General features: G+C 56.2%; 1 protein-coding gene and 1 long non-coding RNA gene across 11 annotated transcripts in view; one reads left to right on the top strand and one right to left on the bottom strand.

Annotated features, from left to right (window-relative positions):
* Positions 1 to 18,994, bottom strand: part of LOC109491826 — a 152,498-nt gene that overhangs the window by 41,553 nt on the left and 91,951 nt on the right. For 4 of the 7 annotated variants that reach the window (XR_006586018.1, XR_006586020.1, XR_006586019.1 and 1 more), the window contains exon 6: positions 4,312 to 5,533. This is a non-coding gene — a long non-coding RNA (uncharacterized LOC109491826). Of the gene's footprint in view, positions 1 to 4,311; positions 5,534 to 18,994 lie in introns of those variants that run through there. The other 3 variants (XR_002736108.2, XR_006586017.1, XR_002736109.2) reach the window with 1 other exon arrangement.
* The window catches only part of NECTIN1 (nectin cell adhesion molecule 1), a 94,146-nt gene that overhangs the window by 56,592 nt on the left and 18,560 nt on the right, over positions 1 to 18,994 (top strand). The window contains exon 6 of one of the 4 annotated variants that reach the window (XM_003992444.6): positions 1,344 to 5,619. The exons of the other annotated variants lie outside the window; for them this stretch is intronic. Coding sequence (XP_003992493.1) covers positions 1,344 to 1,891 — 548 coding nt within the window. The 3' untranslated portion in view covers positions 1,892 to 5,619. Of the gene's footprint in view, positions 1 to 1,343; positions 5,620 to 18,994 lie in introns of those variants that run through there. 4 annotated transcript variants of the gene reach the window in all.

Below are 18,994 nucleotides of genomic sequence, written 5' to 3'. Positions count from 1 at the left end.
TCCTCTTCTCTTCTAGAGCCTCTGCCCTGCTCTTGCCTGCTGCTGCCAGCACCCCACCCACTCACACACATGGCCGGAGTGGGCCGGCTTTACCTCTGGGAGGAGGGAGTGGGCTCATAGGAGGAGCAGGATTCCCTTGGAATGAGTGATGCTCAATCAGGGAGTGAGCTGGCAGAAACCGATTCCCAGGGACCGGAACAAATGCCCAAACCATACACCTTTACCCTGGCCTAAAGAGAGGAGGGCCTAGAATAGCCCAGCAGCCCTCCCAGGTTCCCTGGAAAACCTGCCCACCTGTGCCTCCTGACCGGGGCCAACCGTGGTCTCCGGTGCCACCCTGTGGTGGTGCTGGGAACCGCCTCCCTCAGTCTCCCCTCCGGGCAGCATTGACCACAGCGCAGGCAGTCACCCGCCCAGCCTTCCCTCCCTCCCACCTACTTCCTTTCCCTCCTTTCCACCTTTCCTGCTTTCTTGTTTCCACCCTGTCCTCAGCGCGCACATGTTCGTACACATACGTTCATCGCATCAGCACGGGTATGCAGGCTCGCCGTGACGGGCCAGGGTGTGCCCGGGCACGCGCTCCCTGGTGACGCCACTCGTCATCGTGGCCGTGAACTCACGTGCGCTCGTGCCCCCTCTCTACACAGCCATGCTGAGTGTCTTTTGCTCACAGCCCAGGCTGGCAGCACCCCTGGCACCCACCTTGCCCTTCAGGGCCAGACCGCAGCCGAGAGCCACAGCCCTGGTTTCTGGCACTCACAGGGCATCTATGGGGCCAGCCTGGGAACCCGCCCTCTTCCCTGTGCCCTGGGAGCAGGTGAAATCAGGCGTGGGGTACCCAGTGAGCAGCAGGCGTCGGACACTTTTGGGGACGTTTGCACAGCGTTTCCGTGCAAGAGAACCAGTGTCAATCACTGGCTGGTGGCCACAGGCAAGCTATTTAACCTAAGACTTGTTGCCTGGTGCATTGGCTAGAAATTAACAGCATACTTGTTTCTCAAGGTGCCGTGATGGTGACTGGCAGCTAGGGGACACTGGGTCCACGGTGGGCTCCACTAATGGGGGTGATCCAGGCTGGCACCACAGCCAAGGAGAAAGCCAGCATGGAGCCTCCGGGGCTCCGGGACTCTCTGCCTCGTCGCCCGCTTCAGCCACAATACTGCGGCGCACTGGAGGGCTGGGACACCGAGGGGCCTGTGGAACTGGAGCCGCCCTTGGGCCTTGGGCCCACTTCCTGGCCTTTCCATCCCCTGCCTCGCTCCCTCCCTGCCATCCCTGCTGACGCCCCCACCCCCAGGAGCAGTCACTGACACTGTCCCCCTCCGTGTCTTTTCCTCACCCAGAATTCCCCTACACCCCGTCTCCTCCCGAGCACGGGCGGCGCGCCGGGCCGGTGCCCACGGCCATCATTGGGGGCGTGGCGGGGAGCATCCTGCTGGTGGTGATCGTGGTCGGCGGGATCGTGGTCGCCCTGCGCCGGCGCAGGCACACCTTCAAGGGCGACTACAGCACCAAGAAACACGTGTATGGCAACGGCTACAGCAAGGCGGGCATCCCCCAGCACCACCCGCCCATGGCCCAGAACCTGCAGTACCCTGATGACTCGGACGATGAGAAGAAGGCTGGCCCCCTGGGCGGGAGCAGCTACGAGGAAGAAGAGGAGGAGGAGGGCGGCGGAGGGGGCGAGCGCAAGGTGGGCGGCCCCCACCCCAAATACGACGAGGACGCCAAGCGGCCCTACTTCACGGTGGATGAGGCAGAGGCCCGTCAGGACGGCTACGGGGACCGGACTCTGGGCTACCAGTATGACCCTGAGCAGCTGGACTTGGCCGAGAACATGGTTTCTCAGAACGACGGGTCTTTCATTTCCAAGAAGGAGTGGTACGTGTAGCCTCCCTCTCCGGAGCCTCTGTCGGCTCCCCTTTCTCCCCGCCCCCCCCCCCCCCGCACGCCCCCTGCCCTCCCCCACTCGCCCACTCCTCCAGGAGCTCGACAGAGACTCGCCCGGCTGCCCGAAGCCAGCCCCACACTGCCGGGGAGCGGGGAGCCCAGGGCAGACACGACCTGGCTTTGTTTTGATTTCCTCCCTGTCCCCCGCCCTCCCCGTGGTGTTGTGTTCACTGTGGCTTTGGTGTCGCTGTACCTTCCCTCCCCTGACCACCGCCACCACCCGCCCCCCGCCCCCACCCTGCCTGCCCTCTCTGTGGGGAGCCCTGTTCTCGTCTTGTGTACCTGGGCGTCCCTCCAGGGTTTGGGGAGCCAGCCCTCCCCGGCCCCCTGACACTGGAATTTGTGTTCTTTCCACTGGGGGTGGAGGGCTGAGGGGCTCCGAGAGGAAAAGCCCCAAGCCACCCCCGGATGCCGCTCTTCTTCTCCCAGGGAGGGGGAGCCCACACCCCTTGCCACGAGCAGCCAGGAGCTGGGGACCCCGCTCTAGACAGTCGTTGCACCCAGGAGACAGGGAGAGGCTTCTCCAAAGCACCCAGGGTTGTCTTGTTTGTTAAGCGAATCGAATCGAGGTCCCTACCGGGGGGGCCTTGGGCAGTATGTTCTCCTGGTGAGGTCGGTTTTACACTTTTTGTCCTCATTGGCCAGCAGAGAGTGAAGTTGGCCCAGCTCTGGTGTGTCTGTCCTCTTGACCCCTATCTGCTCCCCACATAGTGGGACTTTAGGTGGCCCACACTTCCCGTACGCCTCCACCAACGCATACACGCACCCATATGCACACTCACCACTCGTGTCTGCCCCTCGTTCCCCTGGGGTCACAGGCCCTCCCCGGCCGGACACTGCCCGAGGCCCACTGCTCCCTGCCCCACCTCTTCCCTCCCAGCTGAGGATGGGGACAGCCTTCGGAAGCCTCCAGGGACGGCAGAGACCAGGGTCCCCTGGAGCCTCCACCCTAGGAGCTCAGGCTGGCCCTAAATTGCTTCTTTCAGCATGGGAGGTTCTCAGATTTCTCCCTTCTCTATCACGTGCTAGCAACTCTGTCTGGATTCTCCTGGAGAGTCAGGGCGGGGGGTCCCTAGGCTGTCCGGGAGTCACAGGTGACTGAGCACCACCATGGAGGGCACGGGGAAGGGAGTCCACCGGGTAGAAGCTTTGCAGACACAGATGCTGAAGAGTGTAGGTGGTGGCTCACCCGCCAAGGCCAATGCAGATGTTCTGGGCTTGCCAGAAAGTGCAAGGGGCATGGGGGAGCCAGGAATCCCGATTCTGCAGCTCCTGCTCCCTGCTCTCCACTCCCCGCTCAGCTGTCCCTGGTCTCCGTTCTGGGATGGGGCGGGAGGGACCTTGGGGAAGCTTTCCCTTTGACTTACAGATTCCCTCCTTGAATGGGGCTCCGGGGCCCATCCGTCACCCAAGACGAGGGTTTCCTGTCTGTACAGTGGGGGACAGGCCCCTCCCAGCTCTCTCAGTTCCCCCAGCTCAAAGTGCCTCAGTTCCTTCATCTGCCCACCCCGGTCCCCCCCGGGCACTCTAGATAGGAAAGACCCTGGGATGGGAGAGCAGGCTCATGCCTGCCCACTAGGGTTCCGGTTAACCCAGGCCATCAGGGGCTCTGTGGGATGGCAAGTGTTGCGGGGGGAGGGAAGCAGACCACTCTGTGCCCCACGGGCACTGACCTACCCTGCCATAGGCTTCCCAAGGGAGCCCCAGGCCCCAGCCCTCTCCCTCCCCTCCCCTCCCTGGTGCTGCTATTAACCCCCCCCCCCCAGCCCCGTCTGTGCCCTGGCGACCCTGGGCCCACCAGCTGGGCCACCCTCACCTGGCCCCCACTGCCCCAGCCCCAGCCCTGGCTGCCCAGTAGCCACGTAGCAGAAGTCTGAAGCCATGCCAGCCCTGGGGCAGCTCTCCCCTCTTGGCATTGGGTGGAGATGGGGGAGAAAATTCTGGGGTCTTTCAAGCCACAGGGCAGAGAGGGGTGCAGGAGCCGGGCTGCCTCTCCCAGCAGTATTAGTGTCACCCCAGGGCAGAGGACCTTTTCCATATTACATCACTGCCCCATTCCACCTCACGGCACTCTGGCCCCTCTGCTTGGTCTCCTGCCCCCCCACCCCCGCACCCCCTGGCAGGAGGAAATCCCAGGGGCCTCCCTGATAGAGGCATTCTCTGACCCCTTGAAACCATGAAACCGAAAGTCTCCCTCCTGCCATCCCCTATTCCTCATTATGTGATGTACTTAGGAGGGCCCCTGGGCCCAGCCAAAGCCCTGAGTCCCCGTTAAGACACCTCCATGCCCTCCCCCCAAGCAAAGCACAAAGTATGGGATCCATGCCACACGCATGGGCCGCGTGGGAGGCTCCTGCCTACCTTGTCCAGTAGCAGCACACCCGGCAGGGCGGTCGCTCCTCAGGGGCCCAGGGTAGGCCGGGGGCAGGCAGGGGTCGGCGCTCGGGCCTGCGGAGATGGGGCTTTCTGCGCCCCGAGTTTGCGGGAAGGTGGGCACTGCCGCCGGGCCCACAGACACAGCCAGCGGGCAAAGGGGAGGTCTGGCCCGACAGAGATGAGGATCTTTGGCTTCTCTTTTGTGCCCCCAGCATGAGCTGAGCCTTCTGCCTGTGCTGGAGATGAAATAAACTTGGTATTCATTGTGCCAAGGCCTCCCCCGTTGTCGCCCTGCCTCTTGTTACCCTCCCTCTTCTTGCCCCTGACCCTGCTCCCCTGCTCCCCTTATTTCTTTAAGATTTTGATATTGTTCTAACGTGTAAGCGAACCATCCCGAGTCCCCTTTCATCAGAAGGAGCCGAAAAGCAGCAGCAGGGAATCGGTGACCACAAGCAGGCAAGCGCGGCCCCCTCGGGCCCAGTCTGCGCGCGCACGGGGCACGCTCCCCTCCGACAGGTGCACACGCACAGACGCGCAGACACGGCAGAGGAACGGGCTGGTCCTGCCGAAAGCCCCGCAGCAGAGACGTGATTTCCCAGTGCTCGGGCCGTAAGAGAGACTCACGGGGGCCTCGTTTCCCGGGCGTACACCCCCTCCCCCATCAGCCCCCTCCATGTGCCCAAGTCACTGGTGCAATAATTTTTCTGCCACCCTCCAAGCAGAGGAATCGGGAACTGTGTTAGGTGGATGTGGGTGACCCGCCTGGGAGGACAGGGGCCCAGACAGAGACCTCTGAAGCCACCAGGAGCCCTCTCCTGCTAAGGAGCACGTGGGCCCCTCCCAGGCCACAAAGAGACCTGCTGTGGCTACGGGTGCCGTGAGGGGCTCCCGAGGCCTTGCCTCTGCTGCTGCTGCTGCTGTTGCCCCGACCGTAAGGCCCAGCCGAGCCCCCTGCCTGCCGGTGCTGTTCTTCTAACTCCTGCTGTGAGGAACGGGATTCTTGGCCGGAAAAAAGAAAAAAAAAAACGGTTTTCTCTTTTTGTACAAATGGAAGCAAAACCCAGGAGAAGCTGCCACCCCTCACCTCCGAGTGCGATGCGCTACCTTGGCATCAGTTTCTTCGTCACCGTGTTCGTCTTTGGTCCCGGGACGACCCAGCAGATTCTCCTGGTTCTGACCCAGGGGGTGTTTGCATCACCCCCTTTTACTTGTATAAAAAAAAAAATGATGAGTTGAAAAATGTACTGAGGGAAAAAAAAATGTACTTTTTTATAAATAAAGTGTTTAAAACAACGTTGGTTGCCTGTGTCGCTCGTCTCCCTGCGGTGGCCGTGCTGGGGGCACGGGGACAGGGGAGAGCTAGAGATGGGCCAGCACGGTAGTGAAGGGGAGGGAGCCTCTGGCCGGTGCCCAGGTCCCATGGTTCTGGGACAGTGACACCGACCCCTGCAGGAGGCTGCCTCCCGGTCAGGGTCCTGCCTGAAATGTCACCCCAGCTCCCAGGCTCTGCCAGGAAGTAGCACCCACACCCGGGAAGACTGGTGGGCAGCAGAGGCGGGAAGGCTGGGCCTCTACAGGCACAGGCAGGGAGGAGGCAGGGCCCTCCCTGGGCTGGCCGGAGTCCCTGCCTTCCTGAGTTTAGGCCTCTGCTGCCCTCCAGCAGCCGAGCACAGCTCAGGCTTCTTCCCTTCCCCCTTCTCGCCCACTCCCTGCTGCCCTGCTCCTTCCTGCCAGTTCGCCTCCTGTGGTCTTTTGGAGAGGAAAGCCAACAGTTATCGCCTGCCGTGTCAGACAGAGAAGAGATGGGGAGCTTTATCTTCTGTCCCCTGCCAGGGCTCTCCAAGAGACCCAGCCCTTCATCTCCAGGGGTGGGGGGAGCGGGGCTGGGTGCAGGGAGGGTGTCCTCATTCCTTGCTTACCTCCCCTCCCCGTTCCACCACCATCTGCTTCCCATCTCCAGGGCTGGAATGCAGGACAAATCGATCCTAGGTGGGAGTGGCAGGGGCTTCACCTCCCCCAGTCACCCCCGGTAGCCTCTTTTCCCTGAAATCCACACCATACACCTCTGAGAAAAGGGGGTAGGGATGCTGAGAGCCAAGGTGGCCACTCAGCGGAAAGCCCTCCTGCACATGTGGGGGGAAGCCCCATCCTCCTTTCCTGGGATCGGGGTGGGGAGGCCAGGGCCAGCAGGAATCAGGCGGAATCGGGCCGGGAGAAGCAGCCGGCAGCTGTTGGCAGCTGGCTGGGCCCCTCACTGGAAGGCCAAACCCAGCACCCTAGACTGTGTTTAGATGCGGATTCGCGAACGAGATGCAAATTGGTTGGTTAAGTGGTCACTTCCTCAGTTTTCCAGGCTGTCCATTCAAGTTAATTTTTAATTTGCGCAGGCAATAAATGCTTAATTACATTATTAATATATTGGAAGAGAGCAGTGGACAGAACGTCCTAATTGGCATTTAACTAGAGTGTTCCGGCAAATTAGCCAAGACTTTCTTCGGCATCGGAAGGAGGGCAAGCCAATTAGTCCCAGGCACAGCCTCTCCTGGCGGGAGGAGCCCAATCTGGCCCCTTCCCCCAGGGTCCCGGGAGTCCAGGGAACACCTAGCTTTCTAGGTGCTAGCTGAGCTGGGTGCGGGAAGAACTTGGCTCGTTAGGGTCCTTCTGCCCCAACCTCAACCCTCGGCCCTGTCCCCGCATCCCCACCCTCAGCACAGCAGAGGACCAAACGCTGGGGACAGGGGTCCTGGGGTCCTGGGGACAGGACCTGTCCAGGTGGCTAAGGTCCCCCTGGGTGTGCCCACCATTGCCCTACCTCAGCTGTGGAACAGGACTAAGATAGCTGGGCACCCAGAGCTGCTTTCTGGATACTGTGGAGGCCTCTTTCCCTTCCTCTTTACCTTGACCACTCTGCTTGCCGACGGTTAAGAGAATGAACTTGAAGAACTTGAGGGTTGCATCCTTCACTCACGCGTGAATTCATTCGTTTGGCCAATCTGGGCCAGGCCCTGTGAGATACTGTGATAGTCCCACCCAGAGTCCCTGCTTTGAAAGAATTCAGAGGCTCTAGGGGTCACAAATTCCAAAACAGCCAGTGCCTGCTGGCCACAGGTTGGAGCAGAGCTGTGTGCCAAGCCCTATGATAGCACAGAATGGGAATGACTCACTTTGCTTGGGAAGGTCTGAAAGGTTTGATGGAAGATGTGACGATTTCCCCCTGGGCCTGAAGGATGTGCAGGAGTTCTCCAGACCAGAGGTGTGTTAAGAGCATCCCAGGCTAACTTGCGGCTTTAGCATCTTATATCAGTTGTTCTAAAAGAGATCATTCTAGTCCAACACACTTAGCACGGTGAGAACAGAAGCCTAGAGGAGGAAACTAAGGCTTGGTGACCAGACCAGCAGAGAGCACATGCTGAACATGCTCTGGGCCAGAACCAGAGCCAGGTGTTGAGAGCAGTGGGGGGTGGGGGGGGAGGAAGCCAGGGAAGGGGGTGGCACCCCCCTGACTGGAGAATGCTAGAGCTGACACCACTTTCGATTCACCCACAGAGCAGAGCGAACCCCCGCGGGTGATCAGCTGGGCTCGTGGGCGCCACATTTGGTGTGTTCAGTGGAAAAGATGGTACAATTCTGGCTCCAGTTCCCGTGTGCATTTTCTTCCACGCCACCAAGCAATAAACTCAATTCTGACACTATGGACCCGGAAGGAGCATCAGATCCCACAGGCCAGGGGCTCAGTCCCATAAGACTGACTGTCCCCGACTCCAACGCCAGGGTCAACTGCAGGATGCCACCTGTGCCTCTGACCGACTGGCTATAAATCAGAGAGGTTCCTTGGGTTCCAATAATTTGCGAGTGGCCCACAGAACGTAGGAAGCCGGTTAACTCAGTAGATCACCTGTTTATTATAAACGGCTGTAACTCATGGAAGAGCCGCCTAGGGCAAGGTGCATGGGAAGGGGCTGGGAGCTTCTCTTCCCACACCTGCGGGTGTTCACCAACCCGGAAAGCTCTCGAATCCCGTCCCTTTGGGTATTTATGGAGGCCTCGTTACACAGGCCTGATTGACTGACTTATCGGCCACTGGCAACTGAACTCAGTCTCCAGCCCCTCCCTTCTCCCTGGAGGTCAGAGGTGGGGCGGAAAGTTCCAAACTTCTAATCACGTGGTTGGCTCCCCTGGCAGCCAGCCCCCGTTCTTAGGTGTTTTCCAAACTTCATTAACTTAAACCCAGGTGTGGCTGAAAGGATTTCTTCTGAGCATCAAGACACCTTTTATGGCTCTTATCGCTTAGGAAATTCCAAGGGTTGTAGGAGCCTTGTGCCAGGAACCAGGACAAAGACCAAATGCGTGCTTCTTATTATAAATCACAATATCACGGGTGATATCTGCCGTGCTTTTGAAGAATGGGAGGTAGGTAGGTCAGGGGCAAGGCCTCCTGTGCAAGCTGGAGGGGAGCCCCGGCTCCTGGAGGCACCTCTGCCCTGCCCCCCAGGGCCAGATACTTTTGGGGAGCAATCCTTGGGCACCACCTTGGTACTGGCTTCTGTGGCCCCCCAAGCCCTATTTTCTCCCCTGGTCTGCAGGCTTGATGGGAGAGCCAGGCCAATCCTCACTCTAGCTCCACACTCAACCTCCAGATGAGAAGCTGCAGGCCCTGCCCTCTTCCCTCCCCTCCGCACACACACTCCACTGCCTGGGGCCTCACCCAAGCTGGCCCCTCCGGCCTGGTGCATCCAAGCCCATCTTGAACTCCGCTAGGAAGGGCAAAGGAATAGCCTTGTTTGACTCAAGAACCAGCTCCAGGGCACCATCCGCACACATCCCTGGCTCCATCGGGCCAGGGAACAGACCCAAGTCACTGGAGGGTTAAAAACGCAAATATTCAGGCCCCACCCCAGATGAAGAAGGTCAGAGCCTCTGGGGGTTGGACCCAGACAGGTGTATTCTCAACAAGCTACCCAGGAGATTCTAATGGTGTGGAGGCAGAGGCCACCCCAGGTGTCAATCATGAGGAAGAAGCAGGTCCTGAGATAGGAGACTGGATCCAGGGGTGGCGAGGTGGGCGATGCAGTGGATAAGCACATAAGAGCTTGGGGTGCCAATATGCTATTTATTGTCATGACAAGATCATCGCCATCATCATCACCTCTGAGACCTGGGACCCTGGATGCTAGTGACTGTAGTGGAGGCCAGTACCTGGAGGCAAGTACAGAGCCAGGAGGGAGCCATACCTGTAGTCCTAATGAGGCAGGCTTTCTGGTTTCAGACCATTCCTGGGCACCCGGTCTCTGGGCACATGCCAGAAAGCCAAGCGGGCTTCTGAGTTAAAAGCCCAGGCAGGAGGGTCCAACATTCAAGGCCCTCCTTGAATGGAGATTCTTGCTCCACAGTGTGACCACCTTGGAAGCAGTGGGTGTGCTTTATGAAGGACAATAACAGCCCCCTTAGATGAAGGGGGACACGCTGAGAGAGGCAGAGGGGAGGATGGCAGGCCTGTGCCCTGCAAGCCCTTTACTCCCGCTGCCTGAGGACTGGCCCCGAGGACCCCTGGAGGCCCTCTCTGAACAGGGTATACTATTCCCCAGGAAGCAGGCCTTTTGGGGGATGGCTGACTCAGAGCCCAGCAAGCTGGGGTCCCCTCAGCCTGAACTCCTCACACCCACTCTCCCCTCACTTAGTGCCCAGCTCCTTTCTGCTGTGCCATGCTCCCAGGATCCTCAGGCCTGAGAGAGCCTCCATGGCCAGCAAGAGTCAGCAAGTACTCGAACCATATGAGCTGCCTTGCCCATAGGCTGGAAGCCCCTTGAAGGCTAGAATCAGGGCTTATTCATCCGCAGCACCTAGCCCGGGGCAGGCACACAGTGAGTGCCCAATAAAGGTTGAACACAACTAAATGTTATCAAAGCGAGAGTCAAAAAGACCTTGTAGGTGGAATGACCCAACCTCCCTTAAGGCAGGGTTTTGCTTCAAGCATCCCAGGTACCTCTGGGGACGGGCAGCTCACTACCTCTCGAATTAAGCCCCACCATCATATGGCAACTCCTCTACTCAGACAAAATTCCCCTCCACTAAGTTTTACCCACTGGTCCAAGTATTTCCCTGAGAAAAACTCCTTAGGACAGTCCTTCAAATATTTGGAGATGGTTAGTCCTGGCCAAACTTCTTCCCCATGTTTTTATCCCTCTGCTCGAAACATCAGGCCACTTAGCAACACATCTGTTAGGAGCCTGGACTTGAGTCAGGCAAACCTGGGTTCGAGTCTTGGCTCAGGTGACCAGTAGCTGTAGAAAAGCATTATCACAATGCCCAGCATAGAGCAAGCTCTCAAAGCCACATCAAAAATCCCAGGTACCAGGGCGCCTGGATGGCTCAGTCAATTAAGCATCCGAGTTCGTCTCAGGTCATAATCTCATGGTTTGTGAGTTCAAGACCCGCATCTGGCTCTGTGCTGACAGCTCAGAGCCTGGAGCCTGCTTCAGATTCTGTGTGTGTCTCTCTCTCTCTGCCCCTCCCCTGCTCATGCTCTCTCTCTCTCAAAGATAAAATAAATGTTTAAAAAAATAAGAAAAATAAATAAATTTTAAAAATCCCAGTTACCTATGGACTTTGGACTCTATGGACTTTTGTCCTCATCACAAGTGCACTCCTTAATCCCCATCACCTATTTAACCCATCCCCCCCACCTGCCTCTACCTATGGACTTTGGGTGGTCATAATGTATCAGAAGTTTATTGATTGTAACAAAATGGATAACAAATGTACCACTCTTGTGAGGGATTTTGGTAGTAGGGGAGGCTGTGCATAATGGGGTCACAGGGTATATGGGAAATATCTATATCTTCCACTCAATTTTGCTGTGAACCTAAAACTGCTCCTAAAAAATTGTCTTTAAAAAAAAAAACATAATCTGATACTCCAGCTCTTTGGAAAAACAACACATAACCAGCTCCCTCTCATTCTGAGGACCAGGGATAAAACAGTCTTCCCTGGAACTGATCTGACCAGCAGGGGATGGGAGATGGAGGGATGGAAGGATTGTCTGAGTGTCCTCCCTGAACCTGGCCTATTCCTCTTACACCGTGGATATACCCAACCCAGCTGACCTCAATAATAGTGATGACACGAAACACCTGGTGGCATGGGCTCCATCCTGGTGGTTAAGTTTCTGGGTGGGTGGATGGATGGATGGATGGATGAGTGGATGGATGGATGGATGGATGGATGGATGGATGGATGGATGGATGGTTTGGATGGACGGATTGATGAATGGGTGAATGGATGGATGGGTGAGTGGGTGGGTGGATGGGTGGGTAGATGGGTGAGTGGATGGATGGATGGTTTGGATGAATGGACAGATGGATGAATGGGTGGATGGATGGATGGCTGAGTGGATGGATAGGTGAGTGGATGGATGGGTGAGTGGATGGATGGATGGATGGATGGATGGATGGATGGATGGGTGGATGGGTGGATGGATGGATGGTTTGGATGGACAAATGGATGGATGAATGGGTGGATGGATGGATGGGTGAGTGGATGGGTGGATGGGTGGGTAGATGGGTGAGTGGATGGATGGATGGATGGATGGATGGATGGATGGATGGATGAATGGGTGGATGGATGGATGGATGGGTGAGTAGGTGGGTGGATGGGTGGATGGATGAGTAAACCTTTGAGTCTTTTTCATGTGTTCTATTTCTAAGCAGATCTCTCTTATTCAGTACTTGTACTGTCTATTTTTCCCTCTAAATGTGGTGATTTCTCTGCTACCCATTTATCTTAATGATCTGGGTCAGTATTTCAGCCCATTGTGGTCCTTTTAGACGATTCTATCATCAGTTCAGTTCACAGCAGACATTTGTTGAAACCCTGGTGAAAGGAAAGAGGAAGGCTTCAGGGTCCAACTGACCTTGATTCCATCCCTAGTTGTACCATTTATCAGCTGTGTGGACCTAAGGCAAGTTGCTTGCCTTCCCTGAGCTTTATAACTCAAGCTACATGAATTGACTGCTGAGATGAATAAAAACAGTTGTATATAGAGAAAGTTATTTGTAAAGCAGATAATAGTGGCACCTACCACAGAAGGCTGCTGCAGGGATTAAAGGAGAATCATCCCTTTGTAAAGCACTTGACACAATGCCTGGAACAGAGCAAGTGCTCAGCCAAGTTAAGTGGGGATAGAATTATCTCTTACTATTCTTTCCACCCCTGCCTATCTGCCCTAAGCAGCAAACTACAGCAGGGAAACGGAACCTGTCATGGAAATGACATCAGGTTTTAGGACACTTGCCAAGTCCCAGCTAGTTGCCCAGCTCTGGGGCTTCCTGGCTCGGTGGTGACCACATTATTTGCATCGTCCCATAATACCTGCCATCTTGTGGGAGGGACAAGGGCATGGAGAAGCTAGGATGTGTCCCTCAGAGGCAGGACCCTGACTGAGGCCCCTGAGGCCATGTTTACTCCGGGGCAAAAGCTTCCAGTGTGTCCTCCAGAGTGGTATCTGCAGAAATGCCCCAGGAGGCTCCCGATGTGGGAAGCAAGAGGATGGGCATGGGCTTCCACCTGTTTTACCCACCAAGGCTCCATGTAAGGTTTTAATTCTTTGTTGTTTTTAACTTTTTGTATTTTTTTAAGGTGAGGGATACCATACCAACAATAGAGTATACCAATCCTAAATTTTTTTTATTTTGAGAGACACAGAGACAGCTCGAGTGGGAGAGGGACAGAGAGAGAGGGAGAGAATCCCAAACAGGTTCCACACTGTCGGCGGGGAGCCCGATGTAGGGCTCAAACTCAGGAAACCGTGAGATCGTGAGCTGAACTGAAACCAACAGTCAGACGCTTAACTGACTGAGCCACCCAGGTGACCCTAGAGCGTACCAGTCTTAAGGATACAGCTGCACACGTATACACCCACGTCACTACCCCCTCAGACAAGACACAGACAGTCACTCAAGCTCCCTCCCAGACGATACCCCTATTTTGGAAATTTGCATGAATGGAATCGTACAAAGTATACAATTACTTGTCTGTCTGGCTTCTTTCACGCCATATGATATCTGTGAGATATATCCACGTGGAGTGTTTTTGCGTGCTGTGTAATATCGCATTGTGTGAATATGTTGCAATGTATTACTTCTATGCTGTCATCAACAGATACGTGTGTGTTGTTTCCGGTTTGGGCCAATTATGAATAAAGTTGCTACAGCATTCTTGTATGTAACTTTCGGGCACACGACGTTCATTGCTGTTTTGGTGTATACTTGGGAGTAGAATGAGGATTAGCAGATACAACCAAACAGTCTTCCAAAGTGGTTGTGCCAATACATGCCCCCATCAGGAGAATATGAGGGGGTCTAGTTACTCAACTTCCTTGCCTAGGCACGATACCATCTGGTCTTTCTGTTGTAGCAATTCTGGCAAGGGCGTAGTGGCATCCCATTGTGATTTTTATTTGCCTTTCTCTGATGACTAAGAATGTCAAGCACATTTTCGTATGACTATCTAATAGTTGGGGTTTTGAAAGGACTTTAAAAAAAAAAGCTTGAAGATGTATTGTCATGCATTCCCAGGAGGAGGGGTTGGTGTCCATCCAGCCAAGCGTGATCCTCCTCAGGTCCCTGTTCTGGGGGGCCCAGGAGGCACTGGGGAGGCAGGACAGGATGGGGAGAGCCAGAAGTGGAGGGAGGAGGGTGTGTCTCTGGAGGAGCCCCCGAGTAGTGGGAAGGAAGGGCCAGAGATCAGGAAATGCCAATCCTGACACAAAACAGGGTGATGCCCTGTGGCCACGATGAGGTGTTGAGGTGCCATCATGGCCACGCTGGGTGGGGCCAGCTGGGAAACCTTCCTCTGCTGCCTGGATTGACTCCTAAGCAATGCGGGCTTCCTGGGGTTTCACAGGAAGGGCAGGGGACGGTGAGCCACACCCAGATGTAGTTTTCACTGATGGCTGTGATGGGTTGGAGGGATGTCAGAGCCCGAGGACGGGCAAGAGGCAGGTAGACACTGGGAAGAGCCTTGGACTGGGACTGGGGCTTTCCTTCCATCATGGCCACTTCCCCAGCGAGGCTCTTCACCTGAGCCCATGCCTACCTGCATGGAGAACCAAGAGCCTGGAGGACGGGAGCTTGGCAGCCTCTCCCGGACACCAAGTGGGGCTGGGGTAGCAGGTCCCCCAGAGCTCCCCGGCAGGACAGTGATGAGTCACCACACCCCATCCATCACCTCTATCTACTACAAGTGATCCTGAGACCAGGTGTCCAGGGTGCTGGTGGCCAGGGAAGCTTCCAGAAGAGTCCGGCCTGCTGCAGCAGTGGGAGCGTGTGGGAGGGCGGACAGCAGCCCGTTGGGCCGTTCTCAGCCCACTTGCTGCTGAGCCTCCCTGCTCTGCCCTCCTCTGCACAGAAGTGAAGAATCTGCCTTGCTAACAGAGCAAAGACCTACCTGAGCAGAGCAGAGAAGGGGTCCCCAACAGAGAAGATCACAATGAGAATGGGTGAGAATGTCTCTTCTGACAACCCACTTAGGGAGTACCAGGGTCGGGGGAAGGCCAGAACCCCAGGAAAGACTGTGGCCGCTGTCTGTCTGTCTCCAGGGTTTTCCTCCAGAGAAGGAAAAAGTTGGGGGGTTTGATCAGTGAGAAGTGCTGGTCCCTTACAAACAGCTCTTTCAGGAGGCATCCCAGCCCCCCATTGGGAACCGGGGCCCCCAGCTGGCTGGTCCTAGCCTTCCTACAGGCTCCAGATAAAGACAGCACACAGGCCGCCCTGGTTGGGAAGGCTCACCATGTAACGTCTGCCCCTCCTCCTGCGTGTTTTCTGCCATCACCTTACAGCTACCGGATTCTCTGTCCCGAAGCCTGGGCGTTTGGGTGTCACCCCCGTGCCCTGTGCTTCGGTCCCTACAGCGCAACACATGCGGGTCCCAAGCAAGACATTCACCTACCTGTTTTAGAATTATAAGTCACTGACACCAGAGGAACCTCAAAGATCATTTGCCCTGACCCTCAAATGGGGAAGTTGAGTCCCAGAAGGCTAATAACCGTAAGAATTCCTTACCGTTACCTAATGTTTGGAAATTACAGAATGACCCAAGGGCTTCTACTGATTAGCTAAGACTTACAATATCGCTCACTAAGTGCCTGGCACTGTTCAAAGGACTTTATGATAAGAAGTCCTTACCTCAGCCTCGGGAGGTAAGGTGGTATTCGTGCCATCATCCCAAGACACAGAAACGAAGACATGAAGGGAGCTGCTGAGTGACAGAGTCGGCTGGCACGGGAAGGGGGCGGCCTGGCCGCAGAAGCTGTGTCTCTAACCGCTTTACAGCGTGCGCACTGCCTGCCACCATCAAGACCCTGAAGATCAGAGCCACGTCCTGACGACAGGGTAGGAGGAGGGCCAGGAGAAGGGGCCACACCAGCCTAACGCACGGGGGGGTCCTGGGCCTGACACAGGTTTCAGGACGCCCACAAAGCAGCAAGTGCCCCAGGCGGGTACAACCGGGCTTGTGGGAACCATGTGTGCCATCAGATGGAGTCATCCGAGGCAGGCGGGGCTCCCGGGAAAAGGCTTCCTGGAAAAAGATAGTACCAAAGATGACGTTGCAAAGCGGAAATGATCTGCAAAAGCCGTCAAACACCCAGCACCGGGAGGACCTCCGTGCAAACGTGTGCAGCAGAAATCGACCAGACGAGGCCAGGCCCCTTGGGCTGCAGGAAGGGAAGCTCTGTGCCCCAGGATTCTCACGGCCAGCTGGGGAGGCAAGCAGGAGGCAGGTCGTCCCGGCCCCATTTAGCTGATGATTAACCAGAGGCTCAGGAAGCTCAGTGTCTTGCCCAAAGTCACACAGGTGGTGAGGAGGCGACTCATAACTTGGACCCAGGCCTTCTGACGCCAAGCCAAGTGCTCTTTGCAACGTACCGAACTTCACATTAAAAAGAACCAAAATGCCACCGTGCCTCACGATTTCGCAATGGTTTGTAACTTGCAAAACACATTGAACACACACACAGTCCCATCCGAGGTCGTGCTCCAGGGCCTTAAAGCACAGCCCAGACACCTGCGAACACTGGCGGGCAGGCCTGCTTCTGGGGTTACACAGGCCCGGGTGCAGCCACCAAATCTGTGTCGTGTTAGCTTGGCGATTTGAGACCAGGAGTATAAAACGGAGACGAGGACCCCTACTTCAAGGGCCACCGTGAGGGGTATATAGGGAAAACCTGAGGAACCTATGCACAGGAAATACCCTCTCTGTGCCACCCCCACCCAGCCCCACGCCCCCACCCAAGTCTCACAGCCCAGTCCCCATCAGACGTCCTCCAGCGTCTCTTCCAGGAAGGACCTGGAGCCCAGGTGTCCCCACTTCTCTCTTTGAGATTGTTTTCCCCTGGGGAAAACAGATGACTCAAATCATCTCTCTGAGGCGTCCCATGGTGTCGCTCATAGAACTTGCTGGAACTAAGCTGGCCTGCTCCTCCTCGCCTTCCTAGATGTGTCCAGGTCTTGAGTCCTCCAGAATTCTGGAGTCTTCTGCGCCCCCTAGGGTTTCGAAGCTCATCGCCAACCTGCCCCAACACACCCCCTCTAAGAACCAGAGCCCCTCCTGAGTGGAGGGGTTCTGTGCCTGCCACCTTGGCAAGGCCCAGAGAAAAGCCATTAAGGGTCATTACATTTTAGCATGAGCATTTTCATATCTAAATCCCCTCTCGTTTTAATAACTCCACATGGTGCTGTGGTTACTCTGATTCTACATTTGATGTGGGAGATTTTCTACAAGGAGAGGCCGTGATGTGGGGTCCTGAGATGATGGAGGGCCCCCTGCCTGGGATGGACAGACTGCTAGACCATCAACACTCATCACCCCCAGGGAGACTGCCCCTCGGCTTCCTGCCTGTGTTTTGGGAGTTCTACCCTTTCTGGTCCCCTGCCCTCCTAGCCCCTCCTAGGAGCCTTGAGACCCCCATCCCCACCCCAGTCTGTCATGCTAATATGCCCTTTGGGGGAAGTGATGCCTGCACTGTCCCTGCTGAAGGCCATTAATTCCAGAATCACCTCTGGCCACCTCCTAAGTATCTTGCAAATGTGGGCCACCCTTACCTCCAGTTTGATGGGGGCAGAACAAGAGTGGGGGGGGGGCCGAAGCTGAAGCAGCTGTACCCCAGGGGCCTCCCCATGTGAATCCCAGCCAGGGTGGTCACTACCTCGAGGCACCTTTGAAAAAGCCACTTTTCTCTTATGCCTCAGTTTTCTTACCTGTAAAACAGTGACAGTGATCCATATTCTATTTTCTAGGATTATACCAAAGACATCAGAAAACAGCTGAAAGCCCTACGTAAACCCTGAAGTTCAGTGTGGATGTAAAGAATCCTCCTTATGTACTGACCTTTCAAAATCACCTCCCACCAAGGTGCCATCAGGGCCCTGCTAGAACACCTCCAATGACAGGGACCTCACTTCCTTCCAGGGAAGCCCAAGCTTTCTGCCAGCAGCACTTGACCTTCGGAGATTCCTAGTGAGTCTGTGGCTGGATGACAAATTACATTAGGAGAAGAAATAGCTTCTCCGTGAACTTGGCCACTCCTGTGTTCTTATATTGCCTGTTCTTTTTTTTTTTTTTTAATGTTTATTTATTTTTGAGAAAGAGAGACAGAGTGACAGAGTGCAAGTGGGGGAGGGGCAGAGAGAGGGAGGGAGACAGAATCTGAAGCAGGCTCCAGGCTCTGAGTTGTCAGCACAGAGCCCGATGCGGGGCTCCAACTCTCGAGAAGGGTGAGATCATGACCTGAGCCGCAGTCAGGCGCAGTCAGGCGCCTAACCGACTGAGCCACCCAGGGGCCCCTATTGCCTGCCTGTTCTTATTTTCCTAGTAACGTTCCTTTTGAAAAATGCTCAGCTTGTCCCAGTGGAATAAAGCGACAGAATGACCTGGCCCTACAGGTAGTAATTGGCGTGGCAAGAAGTTCAGGCTGGCAGGGCCACGTGGCGTGGGGGGAGGGGGTCGAGGACCCCCACCCCCACCCCCACCCCAGAGTCAGGGCCTGTTGAGAGGGTCATCAGGAAGAGAAGAGCCTGTAAGAGGTACAGCCCCTCACAGGCCGTCTTCAATCCACATGGGGGAAGCCCTGGGCCTCGTGGGGTGGGTGAGGGATTCCTTGGGTACCACCAAGACTGGGAGGGAGTGATGGGCCCCCTTGAATGGGCAGCAGGGGGCTCAGAGGACAGGCTGTTTCTGAGACCTGGGGTAGTGTGTATTTTGGAGTGGGGGAGGGGCAGACTGTTTCTTACCCCCCACCCCCCCCCCCCGCCCTCCCCACCACCACTTACACCGCAGACCGACCGTGCCCTGTGGGGTGGAGGCAGATAAATGGCTTCCCTGTGCCCCCAGCCCTACCCCCTGGCTTCATACCCCTCACTCATCCCCTCCCTCAGAGAGGGATGGGGGTCAGGTCCCTGCCTGGCAGGATCCCCATCAGAGAGATAGTCCTCCTCCCCCTAGGAATGTGCGTGAAATCTCAGTAACTCTCTCCAGCTGGTCCTGACCTTGGAGGCGGCTCTGACAAACCCTGTGGTGGGGGTGAGCTTCTGGGAAAGTGAGCCTCTTCGGGATCCTTTTTTCTCCTAATGACAACTCAAGGTGTGAAGAGCCGGTGGGAGGGGCTGGGAGGTCT

This window comes from Felis catus, chromosome D1 (assembly GCF_018350175.1).
Source record: "Felis catus isolate Fca126 chromosome D1, F.catus_Fca126_mat1.0, whole genome shotgun sequence".
Lineage (NCBI taxonomy): Eukaryota > Metazoa > Chordata > Mammalia > Carnivora > Felidae > Felis > Felis catus.
The sequence above is the reverse complement of the archived record's forward strand: the minus strand, read 5'-3'. Positions and strand labels throughout refer to the sequence as shown.